Source organism: Monodelphis domestica, chromosome 3 (assembly GCF_027887165.1).
Source record: "Monodelphis domestica isolate mMonDom1 chromosome 3, mMonDom1.pri, whole genome shotgun sequence".
In the NCBI taxonomy this organism is placed as follows: Eukaryota; Metazoa; Chordata; class Mammalia; order Didelphimorphia; family Didelphidae; genus Monodelphis; species Monodelphis domestica.
In genome coordinates, this window is record NC_077229.1 from 448,777,942 (window position 1) to 448,795,404 (window position 17,463).

A 17,463-nucleotide genomic window follows, 5' to 3' on the forward strand; every position below is an offset into this window, starting at 1 on the left:
AGTAGTGATTCTAAGGTGGAAGGTAAGGCTTTTAAAAAAATAAACAAAAATATGAGATAATCTAGTGCACCCTTGTATACTCACCAGCATGTGTCCAAGGAGCACTTCCTTATGGGAAAAATTAAAATTTAGTAGTTCTTCGGCCTCCCGAACAGCAATACTAATTTCAGTGATGCTTTTTGTGAAGTTCATTTGTAGATCGATGTTCTAAAGGGAAATGAAAGATTACATGTGATAAATGAGTTACTAGTAATGAAGCCACTGGATGGGAGAGATATCTTTGATGTCTGTCTTAAGAAAATCCAACCCACTCCTTTCATTATTGGGTTCTTTGTTTTGCTTCTAAATAGAGGAATCTAACTTTCCAACTCTATGGAATAAAAAGGTGTGAAGTCCTTTAAATTGTTTTAGAACAGTGTTATGTTTCATGGCTTCAGAATAGAAGACACCCCTAATCTGCTGATCTACCGTTGGGAGCCATTTCAAGATGTTATATAATTTTGAATGATTTTTTACAACAGATCATAACTAGCTAGAATAACAAAGGCATTGAAACGTGACTCACCTTATTTAAAACAGTTATTCCCAAAACCTGAAAAGTCAAAAATGAAAGCAAAAACTGAATGAGTGGTTATGGAACAATCAAGTTCTCTTGAAACTAGTTCATTTGCCTGATAGGGAACATTGAAGCATGATTTCAAATTCTATCAGTGGCTTTTTTCAGTCCTCTCAAATTTGAAAGTTTTAGGGTCAAAATATCAAGGGCTCACTATGCTTCATAGAGTAATACTTAACTATCCAGCTAAATCCAGAATCTCAGAGTTCAGAATCAAATTATAAGGGTGAATCTTTGCGTTTCTGTGCCATATGATTATTTGAAAAAAGTATTTATGAAGATGGGAGAAAAAATGGAGCTCAACGTTCATGAGATATAAAGCAACTGAACCAATGAAAAAGAGAAACAAACAAAATGGAAAATACAAAATGAAAATGATCAGCATTACTCCAAAGAGGAGCTATGAAAATAGATTTCTTTCTTTCCTTGCAGAGGTGGTGGTGGGCATAATAGTCTATGACTATGAAACACTGCACATAAAGTACAACTTGGTTGATAAGTTAGTCAGTTTTGTTCATTTTTTTTCTTTGTTGTCACAAAAAATGACTTTCTAGTAGGTGAGAGGAAAATGTTGGGAAATGTGGTTGATGTAAAAACAAAAGATCAATAATATTTTAAAAGACACAGATAGGACTGTAGACAGCAGCATAGGGATAATTCCAGTAATTTTGATGGCTATAAAATTTAAGACAAAATCTTTCAGCATGTATATGGTTGGGGTTGGGGGGTGACACGATTTCTTTAGGGCTGAATTTCATATAACAAATTTTTTCTTTTCATGATTTTCAAGTAACACTTACTGTATATCTATATTTTCACTTTTTCATCATATATAAGAATCAATCCACAAATAGTGATTAAGGTAATGTACTTATGCTGTGAGGGATAAACTGTTTTTGTCTTCAAGAAGCTTACAATTGAATTGTGTGACAAGACATACATTGAAAAGTTAAGTTAAAGAAAACACAATATAAGAAATATCAGTAAAAGATATTGCTGAAGGAATTATATATACACAGTATGGTAAGCGCTGAATTCAGGGTGAGATTAGCTAAGTCTGAGCCAAATTGCTTTGGGATAGTATAATCAACCTGAGTTTTGAAGGACTTGAGGAAACCTCTGACCTTTCTTACAGAATATCTTGTCCCCCCCTCCCATTCCCTTATGTCTTTACACCAGTTTTCTAGAGGGAATGCCTGAGAACCAAAGATCCACATGGATCCTTGCACCCCACTAGGGAAAACACTGAATTAGATCACCTGAGCATCTTGATGTGGCGACTGTTACCTGACAGCTGGAAGTATAGAGAGTCAGGATTGGGGTTACGATGTCTTTTTCCACGATGGGGAGAAGTTGTCTTTTGGGAGCTTGGAGAGCCACATGTCCATATATGGCAATAAGGTCAATCTTGGACAAACTCTTATTTCCATAAAAAAGAGACTAAACATGAGGAAAGGGAAATACAAAAAACATTGCTGAGTCAATTTATTGTTTTCAGGTTATTTTCTCAATTTGAAATTCTAATTTTCTGCTAAATATAAAAGATTTCCCAAAAGAGAATTAAGGTAATAACAACATAATTTTAATAATACACTCCTCCCATTTATAGTACCTATTAAGGGTTGGGTATCTTATATACACTTAATATCTTGTAATTGATAATGATAATAATTGGGACATTTGAAACTCTTTTCACCAGAGAAACCCTGAAGGTGGTATACATATTTAAGTAAGTTTCACAGACCCTGAGAAGCTCAAAGAAAACCAGACACATAGCAATATCATTTGTTCTTTCTTTACTACTATCAGAAATGGAGATGAAGGGGAAATGTTGATATTTATTGTACAATCCCATATAACATGACTGGAGGGATATTGGTATTTGGAACACTGTGATCTAAGAAGAAGAAATCAAGACAAAAAACCCATTGGACAATAGAAAGATAAATGGTAGGTATAAGTAGGCTACAGTATATTACAACTATTTTTTATAAGGGGAAGTCTCCTCAATAATGCATTTTAAGTGAGGCGTGAGAGACTGGCCAGCAGCCCTCACACTAAAGGAAAGATAGATAGAGGTTTATCTCTGGGGGAATCAGGATCTAAAGCTGGAGGGATGGCAAGAGAGAGACCAGACATTCAATCATATATAAATCGAGCTCCACAGACTTTAGCTCCAGCCTTCCACTTCATAGATACATGAGGCAATGAGAAGACCACAACATAACATCATGGGCATCAGAAATGAGCTTAGAGATCAGGAGAGACAAAGCCCAGTCCTCAAAGCTGAGTGACTGTTACAGCTTAATGATAGGGGTTAGAGCAGTAGAGGCGAAAGACTGAGCATGGCCAGAGGCCTGCTCCATGAGAGAGAGAGAGATAGTAGTAAGGAAGAAAGATGAGTGGGTAAAGCTGGGCTGGACCTGTGGGCTCGTCTATTTATTGATTATCATATGCAAAGATACATAATGCATAGTAATTGAAGACATAGCGGATTATCATTGGTAGAAAGGTAAATTGTCATAAGATAAGGGTGGATCCTTCTTCAGCCTGGGGAGAACAAAGAAACCTACTTTCGCACCCAAACTAGTTGGGATCATAGTTCATTGCCTTATTGGCCATGGGCAGGACAGAGAATGAGCTCTTCTCAGGCCTAACTTTATGGCTTAATTATCTGTCTTGAGTAAACATAGCTGTGGGCTGCTACATTAAGTAAGACACATACGACTGCAAAAGATAGTCTCCTAATTCAAATGAAAGAATTCTATAAAATAGTTATTTATGTCAGTGGCTACAAGGCTCTAGGCAATGGATGGGATTGTAAAGCCTTTGAGGATCTTCTAGTCTGGCAGGAGAATAAGAAACATATAGAGAGAACTATAATTGGAAACTTTTTAGAAAAGTACATTAGTTTAGTGTATTGACCAAGTACAAAACAAAATGTTTTGTGAGGCCCAAGTGAGATACTCATTATCCAACAAGGATACCAAGGAAGAGTTCACAAAATGTGAAGAGTTTGAGTTGGATTTGAAAGGATAAAGAGGAATTTTAGGGAGACAAGGAAGAGAGAAGACTGTCTTGGAAATGCTGCAATAAGTCAGCATAAACCTTTAGAGAAAATCATAGAGAATAGGATAGTTTAGTTCAAGTGTAGAGTTCATGGATGGTCAAAGATGAAAAGAAAGGTCTCCAGCAGATTAGGTGGACCTGTGGAGTCTGTATGGAAGGACATAGACAAATATAGCAAAGGATGAGAAGATAAAGAAAGCTTTGATCTGCATTAGTGGAGGTAGTACCAATCCTGGGCAAATTATGGCTTTATCAAAACACTAAAGGTGCCATAATCCCCAAATTAGAAGAGATATTAGAAATTAGCCCTGTCTATTACCAGATTCATGCCTCCTCTCTCATATATGCCATTAGGTAGCCGCCTATTCTTTATTTGAATACCTTCTGAGGGAGTGAACACCCTATCACACCCGAGACTATCCATTCATTTCATAATGGCAGCACTTGAGTTTGGAAGTTCTTCTTTTTTAGTAAACCCAGGGATACCGTTCTGTATTTTAAGATGATTGATTCTTATTAATAACAGCTGACATAGGGGGAGCAAAGTAGCTCAGCTGATAGAGAGTCAGGCCAGGAGATGGGAGATTTTGGGTTCAAATCTGGCTTCAGATACTTCCTAGCTGTGTGGTCCTGAGTAAGTCACTTACCCCCAATTTACTAACTTCAATTGCCTTTCTTGAGAACTGCCTGTTTAAATTCTTGGACTATTTATTAATTCAAGAAGATCCCTGTTATAAATTTAACATAGTATCCTATATATCTTAGAATGAAACTTTATCAGAGAAATCTGAAATAAATATTTTCCTTAGTTGTTTCCTTTTTAATGATCCATTTTGGTCATGGATTTTGCTTTATCCACTGATCTTACAGGTAATATCCACCCAGGTTTCTCTAATTTGTTTGCTATATGATCTTTTATATTTAGGTCATGTATCCATATGGAGTTTATCTTGACACGTAGTCTGAGGTGTTAATATAATTCTACCTTCTTTAGTGCTGTTGTCCAATGTTCCCAGTAGTTTTTTCCAAATAGTTAAGTTATCTGAATAGCTGAAGTGTTTATGATTTTTAAACACGAGTACTAGTTATTTTTATTTCTGTATGTTATCTTTCCCTCCAAACTTTCCCATCTTCCTAATCTCCCTGTTATTGTTAAGAGTATCACCAACTTCCCAGTTACTCTCTGCTTCTCACACTCATTCTCCTTATCCAATCTGTGGTCACAGCTTGCTAATTTTATCTTCATGTCATCTCTCATATTTTCCCCCATCTCTTCCCTGATACTGTTGCTACCCTGGGGCAGGCCTTTATCAACTCATACATGGACTGCTTGCTGACTTTTTCCCATGCCACAAGGCTCTCTTCACTCCTTTCTTCACTCTGCTGTTAATCTAAGGCATATGATTGACCATCATTCTACCTTCTATTGTTTGAGTGTGGAGTTGGTGAGAGCTTAGAAAAGGGGAGGTCTTGACAAATGAGGCTGGGGGAGAGACAGGAAGAGACAGACAGACAGAGGAAGACAGAGAGAAACACCCAAGATTCTCTCCTGGTTTAAGAGAGATATTTTACTTCTAGTAGGAGAACCTATTCATTCTGTGTATTTTGGGGGTATATTATCATTTGCAGATATTCTGATTTCTGATTGTTTTCCATTTGGATATATGGGTTTGTTATTTGCTCTCTGTGATTTTTGGAATTGGCTTTTGGTGGTAAGGAGATCAAGCAGTGGATTTATAGCTTGGAGCACTCCTTCAAGTGTTAGTGATCAAATTGAATTTAAAATTTACATCCACTAGAGTAATAATCCTTAAAGAAATAGACAGATATAATTCCAGTCCAGGACTCCTCTCTGAAGAGATCAGAGTAGCTGACTTTGGGTACCAAACTCCTTCTTCCCTTCCTTGCAGGAAACAAATCCTGGAAAGGGATCATGGGCAAGAGAGTTACAAAGGTCTCTATTCATATCTCCTTAACAAGCCACCTCTAGAAAGATTGACCCATGTGAAACACATAAGCTACATGAGCAGGACACACACACACACACACACACACACACACACACACCTTCCATTACATTTTATATATAGTAAGTTTGCTAAAGTTTTTGTTTGTTACTTTTTAGTCAAATCCTTAGGGATTTTAAAAAATGTTATCATATAATCTAGAAAAGGAGATAGCATTCCTTCTTTCCTTATGCTCATTCTCTCAATTTCATTTTTGTTTGTCTTGTTGCTATTGCAGGCAATTCTAGAGCTATGTCAGAGAGGAGCAATGAAAATGGACAATATTACTTCATCCCTGATTTTATTGGAAAGGATTCTAGTTTGTTTTCTTTTTGATCAAAAAACATTATTTTCCTCCTTCCTCCTCCCCATACCCAAACTGAAAAGAAAGAAGTGAACCCATCTAGTAAATAAGCATGCTTAAGCAAAACTCAGCATTAGCTCTGCCAAGAAATGTCTTTTTTGTCTGTCCCTGAGTCTGTCCCTTCTATCTGGAATTAGGTAGGGTGTTTCCACACTGATCTCCTGGAATTGTCATAGGTTGTTGAATTGACTAGAGTTTTTAAATCTTTCAAAGATGTTTGTCTTTACAAAATGACAAATAAATTGTTTAAATAGGGACATCACTATTTTATTGGGGGGGGTGAGGCTCTTGCAGCTGGGAAGTTTGGGAAAGTTTTCCTAAAGAAGGTAATATTTGAGTGGTGCCTTGAAGAAAGCCAGGACTTCTAAGAAGTAGAATTGAGGAAGGAGAACATTCCTGATGTGGGACATGCTGTTCATTTGCAAGAAACAGTAAATAAGCCAATGTAGTTGGATCATAGTTTGTGGAGGGCAGTAAAATGTAAGAAGACTGGATATATAGGAAGGGCCCAGACTTTGATGGACTTTAAAAGCTCAAAGGAGGAGTTTATATTTGATTATAGATATAATATTGCCTTCCAGCTTGCACTGCTTCTCTAGGATACATCTGCACTTGCATTTGATTGGAGGGCAGAGGAAAAAAATATCAAAAGCCAAAACTCTTCCCTGAACTTCCCTTTAAGAAGGGCCCAGAAGCTCACCCAACTCTTTATTTCCCTCAAGCTGCATGTTTTGATTTTTACTACACCACCATCATGTTCCTGCTCTAGATACCCTCTATCCCACCTCTTTTATAGCTGTCTTTTTGGGTTGCCTTCTCCTTTTAGACTGCAAACTCCTTGAGGGGAGGATTGTCCTTCTTTTTCCTAATTGTATCTCCAGCACTTGCCATAGTGCTTTTTCCATAGTAAGCCTTTAGTAAATGTTTATTGTATTGTAATAAAGGAGTCACTAGAGTTCATTGAATAAGAGGTTAATAAGACCATATCTGTATTTTAGGAAAATCATTAATGCAACTGAGCAGAAGAGGGATTGAAAGGGGGAAGAATTGAGACAGGGAGACCAATTCGAAGGCTATCTCAGTAATCTAGGTGAGAAGTGATGATAGTTGAAACTAGGGTTATAGCTGTAGGAGAAGAGAAAAGACCAGGACACTAGTGGAATTGTGGAATCTCTGGTTTATCTTGTATACCATAAATCAATGGGCTATTGTGATCAAAGAAGCCATAGAATAGACTTGGTATAGTTTGAGTTAACTTTACTCTTAGTTGGATTGACTTGGACCAAACTGTGAATCTCTTGGACAGGGAGAAAATAAAAGTGGATTTTAGGACTTTGGTAGAGGAAATCTGGGTAATTGGGAGGATGGTGAAACCCTTGACATAATAGGTATGCATGGGAAGACCATAAGTTCTGTTCTGGACTAATTATTTGCTGGTTATTTCCACATGGATATTCCATAAACTCAAAATATCCAAAATGGAGCCCATTTTCCCAATTCCACATAAACACATTTGTGTTTCTAGTTCCCTTTTTTCTGTCAGGGGTTCTACCATACTTGCAGTCACATGGGTTTGCAATCTTGGAGATATTTTCATCTCTTCATTTTCTCTTATTTCCCATCTACTCAGTTGCCAAGCTTTGTTGAAAACATCTCTCACATCTACCTCTTCTTTCCTTATATCTACCTCTCTAGTTGAGGCTCTAATTACCTCTAGTCTGAACTGTTTAATAACCTCTTAAATAATATAATTACATCAAGGCTTCCCTCTCTAATCAACCACGCAGATGCCAAAATTATATACCTAAAGATTAGGTGTTACTACATTACTCCCCTGTTCAAGAAGCTTCAGAAACTTCCTGTTATGTCTAGAGAAAAAATAACAACTAGCATATTGGACATTTAAGCCTTCCACAATATGGTTCAAAATTGTCTTTCTAGATTAATTTAATATAAATTCTCATATATTCTACATTTCATTTCCTTCCTGCCTCTCTGCCTTTGTCCAAGCTTTCTATCAATCTGGATCCCTCTCCTGACGCTGGGAATCCTTAGTTCCTTTCAAGGCTTAAGGGCTTCTTCCTAGAAGAATGTTTCCTGATTCTGCTTCCTCCTGAGTTGCTAGTGTTCTCTCCACCCTGACATAACCTTAAATTTACTTTTTATATAATTTATATTTGTCTGGGTACTTCTTGTCCTCTTCTCTTTCACTCTTGACCAAGTACAATATAAATTCCTCAAGAATAGAGACTGTTTCATAAACCTGTTGTCCAATACCATGCCTTTTACCTAGTATGTACTTATTTAATGCTTGCTTTAAATTGAACTTCATTTGATTTTCAAATAAAACCTGTGAGGTAAGTTCTACAGGCATTATTTTATTTATTTATTTAGAAAACCTTATCTTACATCTTAGAATCAATACTAAGTAGGCAGAAGAAAATTAATGACTAGTTAATTGAGGCTGTGTCACACAGTTAGGAAGAGTCTAAAGCCAGATTTTAACCCAGGTCCTCATGAGAGAGACTCTCTCTGAGTCTCTCACCAGTAAGCCTCCTAGCCCCCCCACCTTCCCCACACCTAGGCATTATTATATTCATATTAAGGATAAAGAAATTAAATTTCAGAAAGTTCAAATAATTATTGTCAGAAGTACAACTTAAAGACAGGTATTTCCTGACTATATTAAGAGCAAAATTAATTCAAACTATACCAGGTCTACTCTAAAGCTTTGCTCACAACAGCCCCTATTTCTGGTATGGAAGATGAACCAGAGATTCCCCGATTCCATCGGTGATCTATAATACATTTTCTCTGCTTCTACAGCCACAACCCCAGTTCAGACTCTCATCACTTCTTCCTTGGATTATGGAGGTAGCCTTCTAATTAGTCTCCCTGCCTTAATTCTCTCCCCATTTCCTTCTCTCTTCTACTCAGCTGCCATAGGGATTTTATATCACATCATCTTACCTTTTTCTGCTTTATAGTTCCCTCTTTCATATAATAATCCTTCACAAATTTGAAGACACCTCTAGTTTTCCATTTAAGTGTTCTCTTCTTCAGAGTAAACATCCTCAGTTATTAGAGTTCCATGTACAGATCTGGAAAGCACTATGGAGGTTATTTAGCCCAACTGCCTCCTTTCACAGGTGAGGAAATTTGAATTCCAAGGATCTTATGTGTCATGTCCAAAATTACACCAAGAGGAAGTCTGATACAATATGTTTTTTTAGTCTGTCATCTTTGACTCTTTCCCTCTTGAAATAACAGTGCTCAAGGCTCAGAGTTAGCAGCAGCAGCAGCAGGGGCACATCAGGCCAAGATGAAGAAGAAACTCAAAGCCATCCAAACACACTCCAAATGATCATGGGAGAACAAAAATGCCTCACAATCAATCCTGGAGAAGCAGAACCAACAGAAGAAGGGGTAAAGTAGTGTTCTGGTCCAGAACAACATCAGGAGACATCAAGAAGGACTCAGAAACCAATGAAATACAGAATAAGCAACAGTGGGAGGGATTCAGCCTAACAAGGTCCTGATTGGGATGGACTGGGCAGAATACAACTAGACCCAGTTAAACTGAATAGCTGCAAAACTCCATAGAGCAGGCCAACCAGGCCACTTCTGCAGAGTGCTCAACCTGAGATTGAGGCAGCTGAGCTGATCCTAGATCCAGTACAAGTACAGCATAGCACTCCTTTAACCCCAGGAATGGTGCTACACTTCAGCATATAGATGAAATCAAGGGATAAAATAACTCCCCAAAGGAGAAAATGACAGAAAAAAGTCTGATACTAGAAAAAAATATTTCAATGAGAGAGATGACCAAAATACAGGCTCAGAATAGGACAGCAGTACAAAAATGAATATGTGTGAAGCCTCAAAGGAAAATGTGAAAGGATGTCAAGCCTTCAGTGAACTCTTGGACGAGCCCTCCAAAAGGATAGAAAAACAAGTAATAAGAAAATTTGAAGTAAAATTAGAAAAGAAAATGATAGAAAAATCAGTCGCTTAGAACAAAAATTTACTGAAGAAAGTAGTTTCCTAAAAAGGAGATGTAATAGTACAAAGCCTTAACAGAGAAAATGGCTCTTTAAAAAACAGAACTAGGCAAATGGAAACTAATAACTTCATGAGAGACAGCAGGAAATAAATTGAAAAATGAAAAAAAATTGAAGAAAATTTGAAATCTCTCATGGTAAATAGTGTTTGGTAAATGGTAAATACAGAATTGAATGCAAAACTAAACAGATACATGCTGACCAATATAGAATACAGTTGTAATATTTCTTTAATGTTAATTCATACTAGAAATCCTTTTACATGAACCCTGATATAGCCATACCTTTTCTCTTTTTTACTCACATTCTTGGTTCTTGAAGTGCAGGACTTAGGATTTCAACATCATCTTTGGCTTATCTCCCACCCCCCCCCCCCCGCCAATTATTGTGGTATTTTGGAATACTTATTCTGTCAGTCAATAAATTAAGTCTACTACCTGGTTTCACATTATCCTAAAATCTCAAATATATGTTATTTGTGCCTTTTCTCAAGGTGAAGATAAACTAAAAAAAGTGTTGACTGTCATAGGGCAAAGGACAGAGGTCTACAAGAATTCTTTAGAAGCTCCTATCCATATCAGAGAATCTCAATTTTTTGTGTGTGATAGACCCCTTTAGTACTCAAGTGAAGCCAATGGACTTCTTCTCAGAATGATTTTAAATGTGTAAAAATAAAATACATAGACTTACCAAGGAAATTAATTTTAGTGAAATATAATTATCAGAATATATATATATATATATATATATACATATATATATAATTAGTCACAAGTTCATAGAACCTTTGTTACAAACCCCTGCTCTAAGTAATAATGATTCATTGGTTAACATTCTGTTCCTCAGATCATTTAATTGGTTGCCATTCTACAGTCCCTCAAGTGTAGAAGAAGTGACACTAACAAAAAAGTACATAGCTTTTGGCTTCCTATTCTAATTTCCCAAAGACCCTGTTTCTGGCTGTGCTTGTAATATGGAAAAAAAGGTGTATTGTTTGTTTTTGTTGCTGATCAGTTATTTCAGACAGATCAAACTCTGTGACTCTATTTGGGGTTTTCTTGTGTAAAAATGGAGATTTGAACCCCAGACTTCAATCCCCAGAAGTCCTTGGCACTTCCCAGAATGCCCTATAATCTCACATGAGATTCCCCACCTGGGTGGAGAAGAAAATTTGTATTTAAACTGACTGTACCGCCTACTTGGGTCTCTCTGCTTCCGCTTCTAAGCACACGCGTCTCTCTACCTAGCAGGCAAGATGTAGCAAGTAGGTTACACGTGCTTTCTTATTTTGTATTTCTTTATCCTTAATTTCTAATAATCTTTAATGAACCTCTTTCTTTTAGTAGAGAAACTAATTTAACTGTTACACATGGCAAAGTTACAGAAATGATAAGCTATTTTCGTCTTCAGTTCATTGTTACAGTTGAGGAACTGAAGAAAACATGGTTACATGATTTGCCCAGGGTCACACAGCTAGAAAGTATCTAAGGCCATATTTGAACTCAGGAAGATGTGTTCCTGATCTGAAGCTCAGCACTCTATCCCTTGTACCACCTAGCTGTCCTATAAGGACTTTAATGTTAGCCTAACGAAGCAGTTGCTCTTGACATTACAAAATATTTTAAGGGAAAGTTGTGTCTTTTACCTTAAAGCGACTTGCAAAGGACTTCATTTCCTCTTGGTATGCTTTAAGAACTTTTAAAACAATGTCCATATGATTCTTGGCACAATATCCCAGAATAGAAACAGTTGCCTAGGAATTGAGTCATAGAATATTTATTTTAAATGAATGTACACTAGATTTTATGCTTAGAGGAAAGGAGTTGGTAGTTTTTTTTCTTACACTTGATGAGTCTTTTTAAAACTCATTTCTGAATTCCCTTGGACCCTGTTGCCTCATTTTCATCTTGGCGATTTTATGCCCAAATACTGTTTCACGCTTTAAATTGGACCTCTAAAAATAATACCAGAAGGATGCAAGACACTCAGCTCTAAACTCCCTGGCACTGTGTAGCTTCCTATATAATCTGGCCCTTTCTTTCTTGGTTGTCTCCAAAAATATAATCAAATTAATATTACCATTGCTTCTGGAAAGACCGTGTTCAATGGATTGTTCTTTTGTTTCACTCAACCTTTTCCTAGCTACCACTTGCTTCTAACTGCTCTCTAAATTATAATTCACATTCCTTCAACCATGATTCAAGAGGACTAGTGATGAAGCATATTCATTGTCTCTAGGCAGAGAGATAATGGATTCAGGGGGCAGAATAAGGCAGAAATGTTAAGATACAGTCATATGAGAATATTTTGATTGACTATGTTTGACACAAGGGTTTGCATGTTTTTGTTTTCATTGTTGTTACTGTTGTTTTATATTGGGGGCTGGAGTAGGTAGGAAAGGGGGAAAGGATATGAATTATGCTTCAAAAAAGAGTAAAGAAAGAAAAAAACTAAAAAGAAGGGGGAAGGAAAAGAAAGAAAAAAGAGTCAGTGAGACACACACATATGTATATTTACATATATATATACTTATATATATATACTTAATATATACTTACTTATATATATATACTTAAAAAGAAAAACAAGTCATACATACTAAGAAATCTGCATTCTCACATACAACTCTCATATCATTTCTTTATGTTTATTCATTATATTTATGGAAACACTCATTTTATTTGATGATTAAGTTAATAAAAACATAAGTCATCACAACAGGACCCTTTGTTTATGTTGAAAACCATGTATAATAGTGATCCCCATTATTTAAAAGAATTTCTTATATGAATATACCTTGGTACTTGATTTTCCTTTGGCCTATCTGAGCTACCAGCATCCCTACTCTTGTACTTTGGGGCCATTATTACACAAAACAATGTGAAGACTTAAATGAAAGCTTCTCAGAGAGGGAATGAGCATGATTGGGGGAACTGCTATGAGACTTTATGTGATTTGGAAAAATGGCCTGGATAATTAAAAATTTTTTATTTTCTGCATTTTCTTGCCTTTATTTTTTTCTATTACCAGTTGTGCACTCCTGAAATCTCATGTGTTGATTTCATGTAAAATGAGGTCTTACAGTACTATAAAAATGAATATAGACTTTTTGAGGATAGAAAACATTTAATTATATATTTTTAGCAAGTATAATTATTTGACCTCCCATTTCAGCAGTTGAGAAGCAATAAATTTGGTGAGGTTCTGTTGCAGACAGGTACTTTAACAGCAGTAAAAAGTAATAAGAGCTGATAGAAGAAGCAGGAAAAAAGGTCTTTTAAGAAAGCAAATACAATTCAAAAAGCACAACATGAGGGGGAACATTTCATGGAGAGGAAAAGAGTTCTCTAAATGTCACCAGTTCTTGAAGGCATCACTATATTACAGTAAAGGATAATTATTATTTTCATAAGGATCGAATGATCATAATACTGTTGATCACCATGATCTAAGAAGACAGAAACAAGTGGAATACATTCTTTAACAAAGTTTTCCATGAAAAATGTCTTACAAAGTGGTACACTTCAGTTTTTCTGGAAAATTTCCTAGTGTTCAACATATATATATTTTTTGCATATTTTTTTATTTTTTTTCAATTTTTTCAATTTTTATTTTAGTGGGAGGTTTGGAGGATATGGTTGAATGCTACAAAAATAAGGTGGAAGGGAAGTGATAGAAGATTTCCTTACCTCTCTCTGGTACCCTAACTGGGCGGCATTGACTATGATCTCTTTCAATTGTGTGCTTACAAAGTTTACATCCTGGCAGCATGATAGTGTGGTTCCCAGAGCCTTCCAAAGGAATTTCTGGGAAAAAAAGAAAGATAAACATCAGGATGTCAAATGTTTCTGCTTCTTTTAACTATTGTTCTCTTTTTATACCTTTAATTGCTCTAACTCTGCAAGCCACCTCAAATGTATTTTAGGAAGAAATAATAATTATTTTTAAGGATGAGAAAAAAGGTAGTCAGAGGAAAAGAGAAGAGTTGGAATTATCATTTGAAGAGACATCTGTGGTTTAACTTAATAAATGTTTGATAAAAGCAGAATTTTTACCAGCTGTTCTCCATCTTTAAAGAGGATTAGTAAAAATAGGAAAGTGAGCCTAATTTGAGACAGTAAAGATTTTGTTTACTCCAGCCTTGATCATCATATCTTACTATAGACAGCTCCTCATCCATCTCTACCTCACGAAGGAGAATGAGCAGCCAGAAATATTAAAAAGAGATGGTACCAGAGTCCAGCATGCCACCATATAGCAACCTCCTCTCTGCTTTCCAAACTTTCTTCCCCTTTATAATGACAAACATTGCTGAGGGAAAAGTAAGTAGCAGAGAAATAACTGAGTGTGAGGAGATGATAGGAACAATTCTTGTTGCTTCCATCCTCTTTAGAAGTGCCTACAAGTCTGAGGGTAATGGCATCATCCAACCCATCTGCTCTAGGCTCTTCCTAGTTTTTTCCCAGCTGTTTCTTCAAGTTTGTAGGGAGAGAAGCCAAGCTTTCTTTTCCTCTTCTAACAGAAGCCATGAAGTATTCAGAACTAGGGTTTAAAAAATCAAAGGAAGACTTTTTTTTTGTGAATAAGGTTTTGTCTTAGGTTAAATAATTATTTTGTTGATGAGTTTGGAGATGTAGAAGAACTTCATAGGGTCATAGATTTAGAACTGAAAGGCAACTTATAGGACAACCTCTTCATTTTACAGATGAGGAAACAAAGGCAAAGAGAAGTCAAATGACTTGATCAATATTACATAGTTAGTAAATGTCAAAAGCAGGACTTGAGCCCCAGGTGTTTCTGACTCAGTCCAATGGTCCCTTCATTACACTATGTCATTTCTCAAAAACCTGAGTAGAGAATGGTTCCTTACAGGTATACTTAACACTGTATTTAGGAGTTTGGGAAATATTCTTCAGTGAAATTATTTAGTAGACAGAGGACCTAAGATAATTTAGGTGCAGGTGTGGGCTCATCTTGATGGCTTCTTGTTTTTTCTTAGGTCTAAGGGTCTCTGGATTTTTGTAAATCACATTGGAAAATACTTTTTGTTGAAGTCAGCCCATCTAATTCTGAGAATGAGCCAAAAAAAAAACCCCAGAGGTTACCACTAAGAAGAGGTTTATTTTATGGTTTGATAGTGGATAACTGTAGGCAATAATTTTACATTTCAAATAAAAGGCCGTGTCCCATTGTAACAACTTTCTCTACTACTAGCTTGTTAATGCCAAGAGAATATTTGAAAATTTTAGTTGAAAACAGACCTTCTCAATTGAATTGTCATTATAACCTTCCATCTGGAGCATGAACTCTTGAGTCAGTTGAATACTCCAGTTTCTGTCATTGATCTTCCATAGAGATTCCCTTAGAAGCTGTTAAAGGAAGTCAGAGTTGGAAATAAAACAAAGTTAATTGCTACAGGCTATTTGCATCTTTCTATCACCTTTGGTTTTTTAAAAAAAAATTACAAAGAAATGAGAGATAAACATAATCCTGGTGAAACAAATTGTCACCTTTGAACTCTTTTCTGTTCATTCCCAGGTTCCTCCCTGCTAAGACATGATTTCCCAAAGAATAGAGAGGAAGAAAAGGAAAAAAAATGCTTCATCTTTTGAAAGTGCTTCTTTTGACACAAGTAGGCAAATGAATGAGAAACAATATCTTACTAAATTTCAAAATCAAGTTGAATTTTTTCAAAGTTGGGAATTTCTTGAGATTAATTAAACATTGACACATAAAAGAAAATTTCTGAATTGTCAAGATAGCAAACATTTAAATAGTACTCCCAGGTGAAATAACTTTGTTCACCAATCAGAGCCCTTATTACTTATTTTAACATTTATTTTTGTTAAATATTTTCCAATTATGTATAATTTTTTAAACATCCCTTACATTTTTTTTTGCGTTCTAAATACTTTTCCTTCTGCCCCTCCTTTCTCTTTTAGAAGGCAAGCCATATGATATCTAATATACATGTGAAATCACTCAAAGCATATTTCCTATTAGCTGTGTGGCAAAAGAATACACACACACACACACACACACAATCAAGAAAATAAAGTTTAGAGTCCTCTGATGCATCTAACTGCCCTGTATATTTACCATCATGGTGACTTCCCAGACCATACTAGCTTTACCTGACCACTTCTCTCCTTTGTGTGTCCTCTTCCCCATTAGATTGTTACCTCCTTAAGGGAAGAGACTGTCTTAGTTTTGTATTTTTATTCTGAGTACTTAGCAAAGTATTTGACCCATAGTAAATTATTAATAACTACTATCCATTCATTAATGGCACAGTTCAGTTCAGTGATCCAAGCATCTACCACAAACTATATTAGAAACTGAGTATAAAAAGGCAAAAACAAAACAAACCCTTACCCTTAAAGGAGATAACTTCTTATCAGAACTAGGGACAGTTTTTTTTTTTTATATTTTACAAAATCTATGATTCTTTCTTTCCTTTTTCATTCAGTCTAAACTCAGAAAAAAAGAACCTCTTATCAAATGAAAGGGAGTGGGGTTATTTCTAGATTTAAATCTTCCATTCTATGGATCTTTCAAACTGGGGAGAAGAAGGATAGTCTATAAATAGTTCGTGAATTTTAAGATAATCACTCACAGAGGAAGCCAATTATAGTTAAGGAAAAAGATCACCTAAGTGGTGCAGTGGGAAGAGTGCCAGACCTGAAGTTGGGAAAACTTGAGTTCAAATATGGCCTCAGATACTTTGTGTGACCCTGGATCACTTAGTCCTGTTTGCCTTGGTTTTCTCATCTGTAAAATGAGTTGGAGAAGGAAATGGCAAACACTTTCAGTATCTTTGCTAAAAAAATCCCAAATAGGTCATGACGAATTGGACACAAACTGAAATCAATTAAACAACAAGAGAAGGAATGTTATTTACTATGAAGATTAATAAAGGAAAATGCCTGCCAAAAATACTCCCATTATGGTAGAATATTTGTATCTACATAAAATATCAGGAATTTTGCATAAAGTAAGGAATTTGGATGGAAATGAAGGCTATATTAACTGTATGGATCATATATCTGGTCATGGAGCCTACAGAAGTATTTTCAGATGTCCCAAACTGAGTGGAAGAAGGTAAGAGGTGGGACTTCTCTCTTGACCTTACACATGAATCATCAGATCTGTTTTAAACACTGCATTCTCCTGTAGTTGGCAATCACGCATGAAGTCATGAGTCAGAAGGTAATCTTAGTTTATTATATTTTTCCAAAATACCTATTTTGAGGATTGTAATTGAAAGGGAAAGATTCTGTGAGGAGGTAATTCTCTCGGTGATTCTTAGTCTTTGGTTACAAATTAAGATTTGGTTAAAAGTAAGTA

The 17,463-nt window shown here is 35.9% G+C and overlaps 1 protein-coding gene and 1 long non-coding RNA gene across 4 annotated transcripts in view; one reads left to right on the forward strand and one right to left on the reverse strand.

Moving 5' to 3' along the window:
• Positions 1–15,858, forward strand: part of LOC130458504 (uncharacterized) — a 60,193-nt gene extending 44,335 nt beyond the window's left edge. The window contains exons 2-3 of one of the 2 annotated variants that reach the window (XR_008917869.1): positions 2,426–2,566; positions 15,655–15,858. This is a non-coding gene — a long non-coding RNA (uncharacterized LOC130458504). Of the gene's footprint in view, positions 1–2,425; positions 2,567–9,325; positions 10,324–15,654 lie in introns of those variants that run through there. The other variant, XR_008917870.1, reaches the window with a different exon arrangement.
• Positions 1–17,463, reverse strand: part of MROH2B (maestro heat like repeat family member 2B) — a 96,798-nt gene that overhangs the window by 36,557 nt on the left and 42,778 nt on the right. For both annotated transcript variants that reach the window (XM_056824572.1, XM_056824573.1), the window contains exons 18-23: positions 15,378–15,485; positions 13,806–13,922; positions 11,762–11,869; positions 1,904–2,056; positions 566–592; positions 85–207 (exon numbers count right to left, since the gene is read on the reverse strand). In XM_056824572.1, the coding sequence (XP_056680550.1) occupies positions 85–207; positions 566–592; positions 1,904–2,056; positions 11,762–11,869; positions 13,806–13,922; positions 15,378–15,485 (636 nt within the window). The remainder of the gene's footprint in view (positions 1–84; positions 208–565; positions 593–1,903; positions 2,057–11,761; positions 11,870–13,805; positions 13,923–15,377; positions 15,486–17,463) is intronic.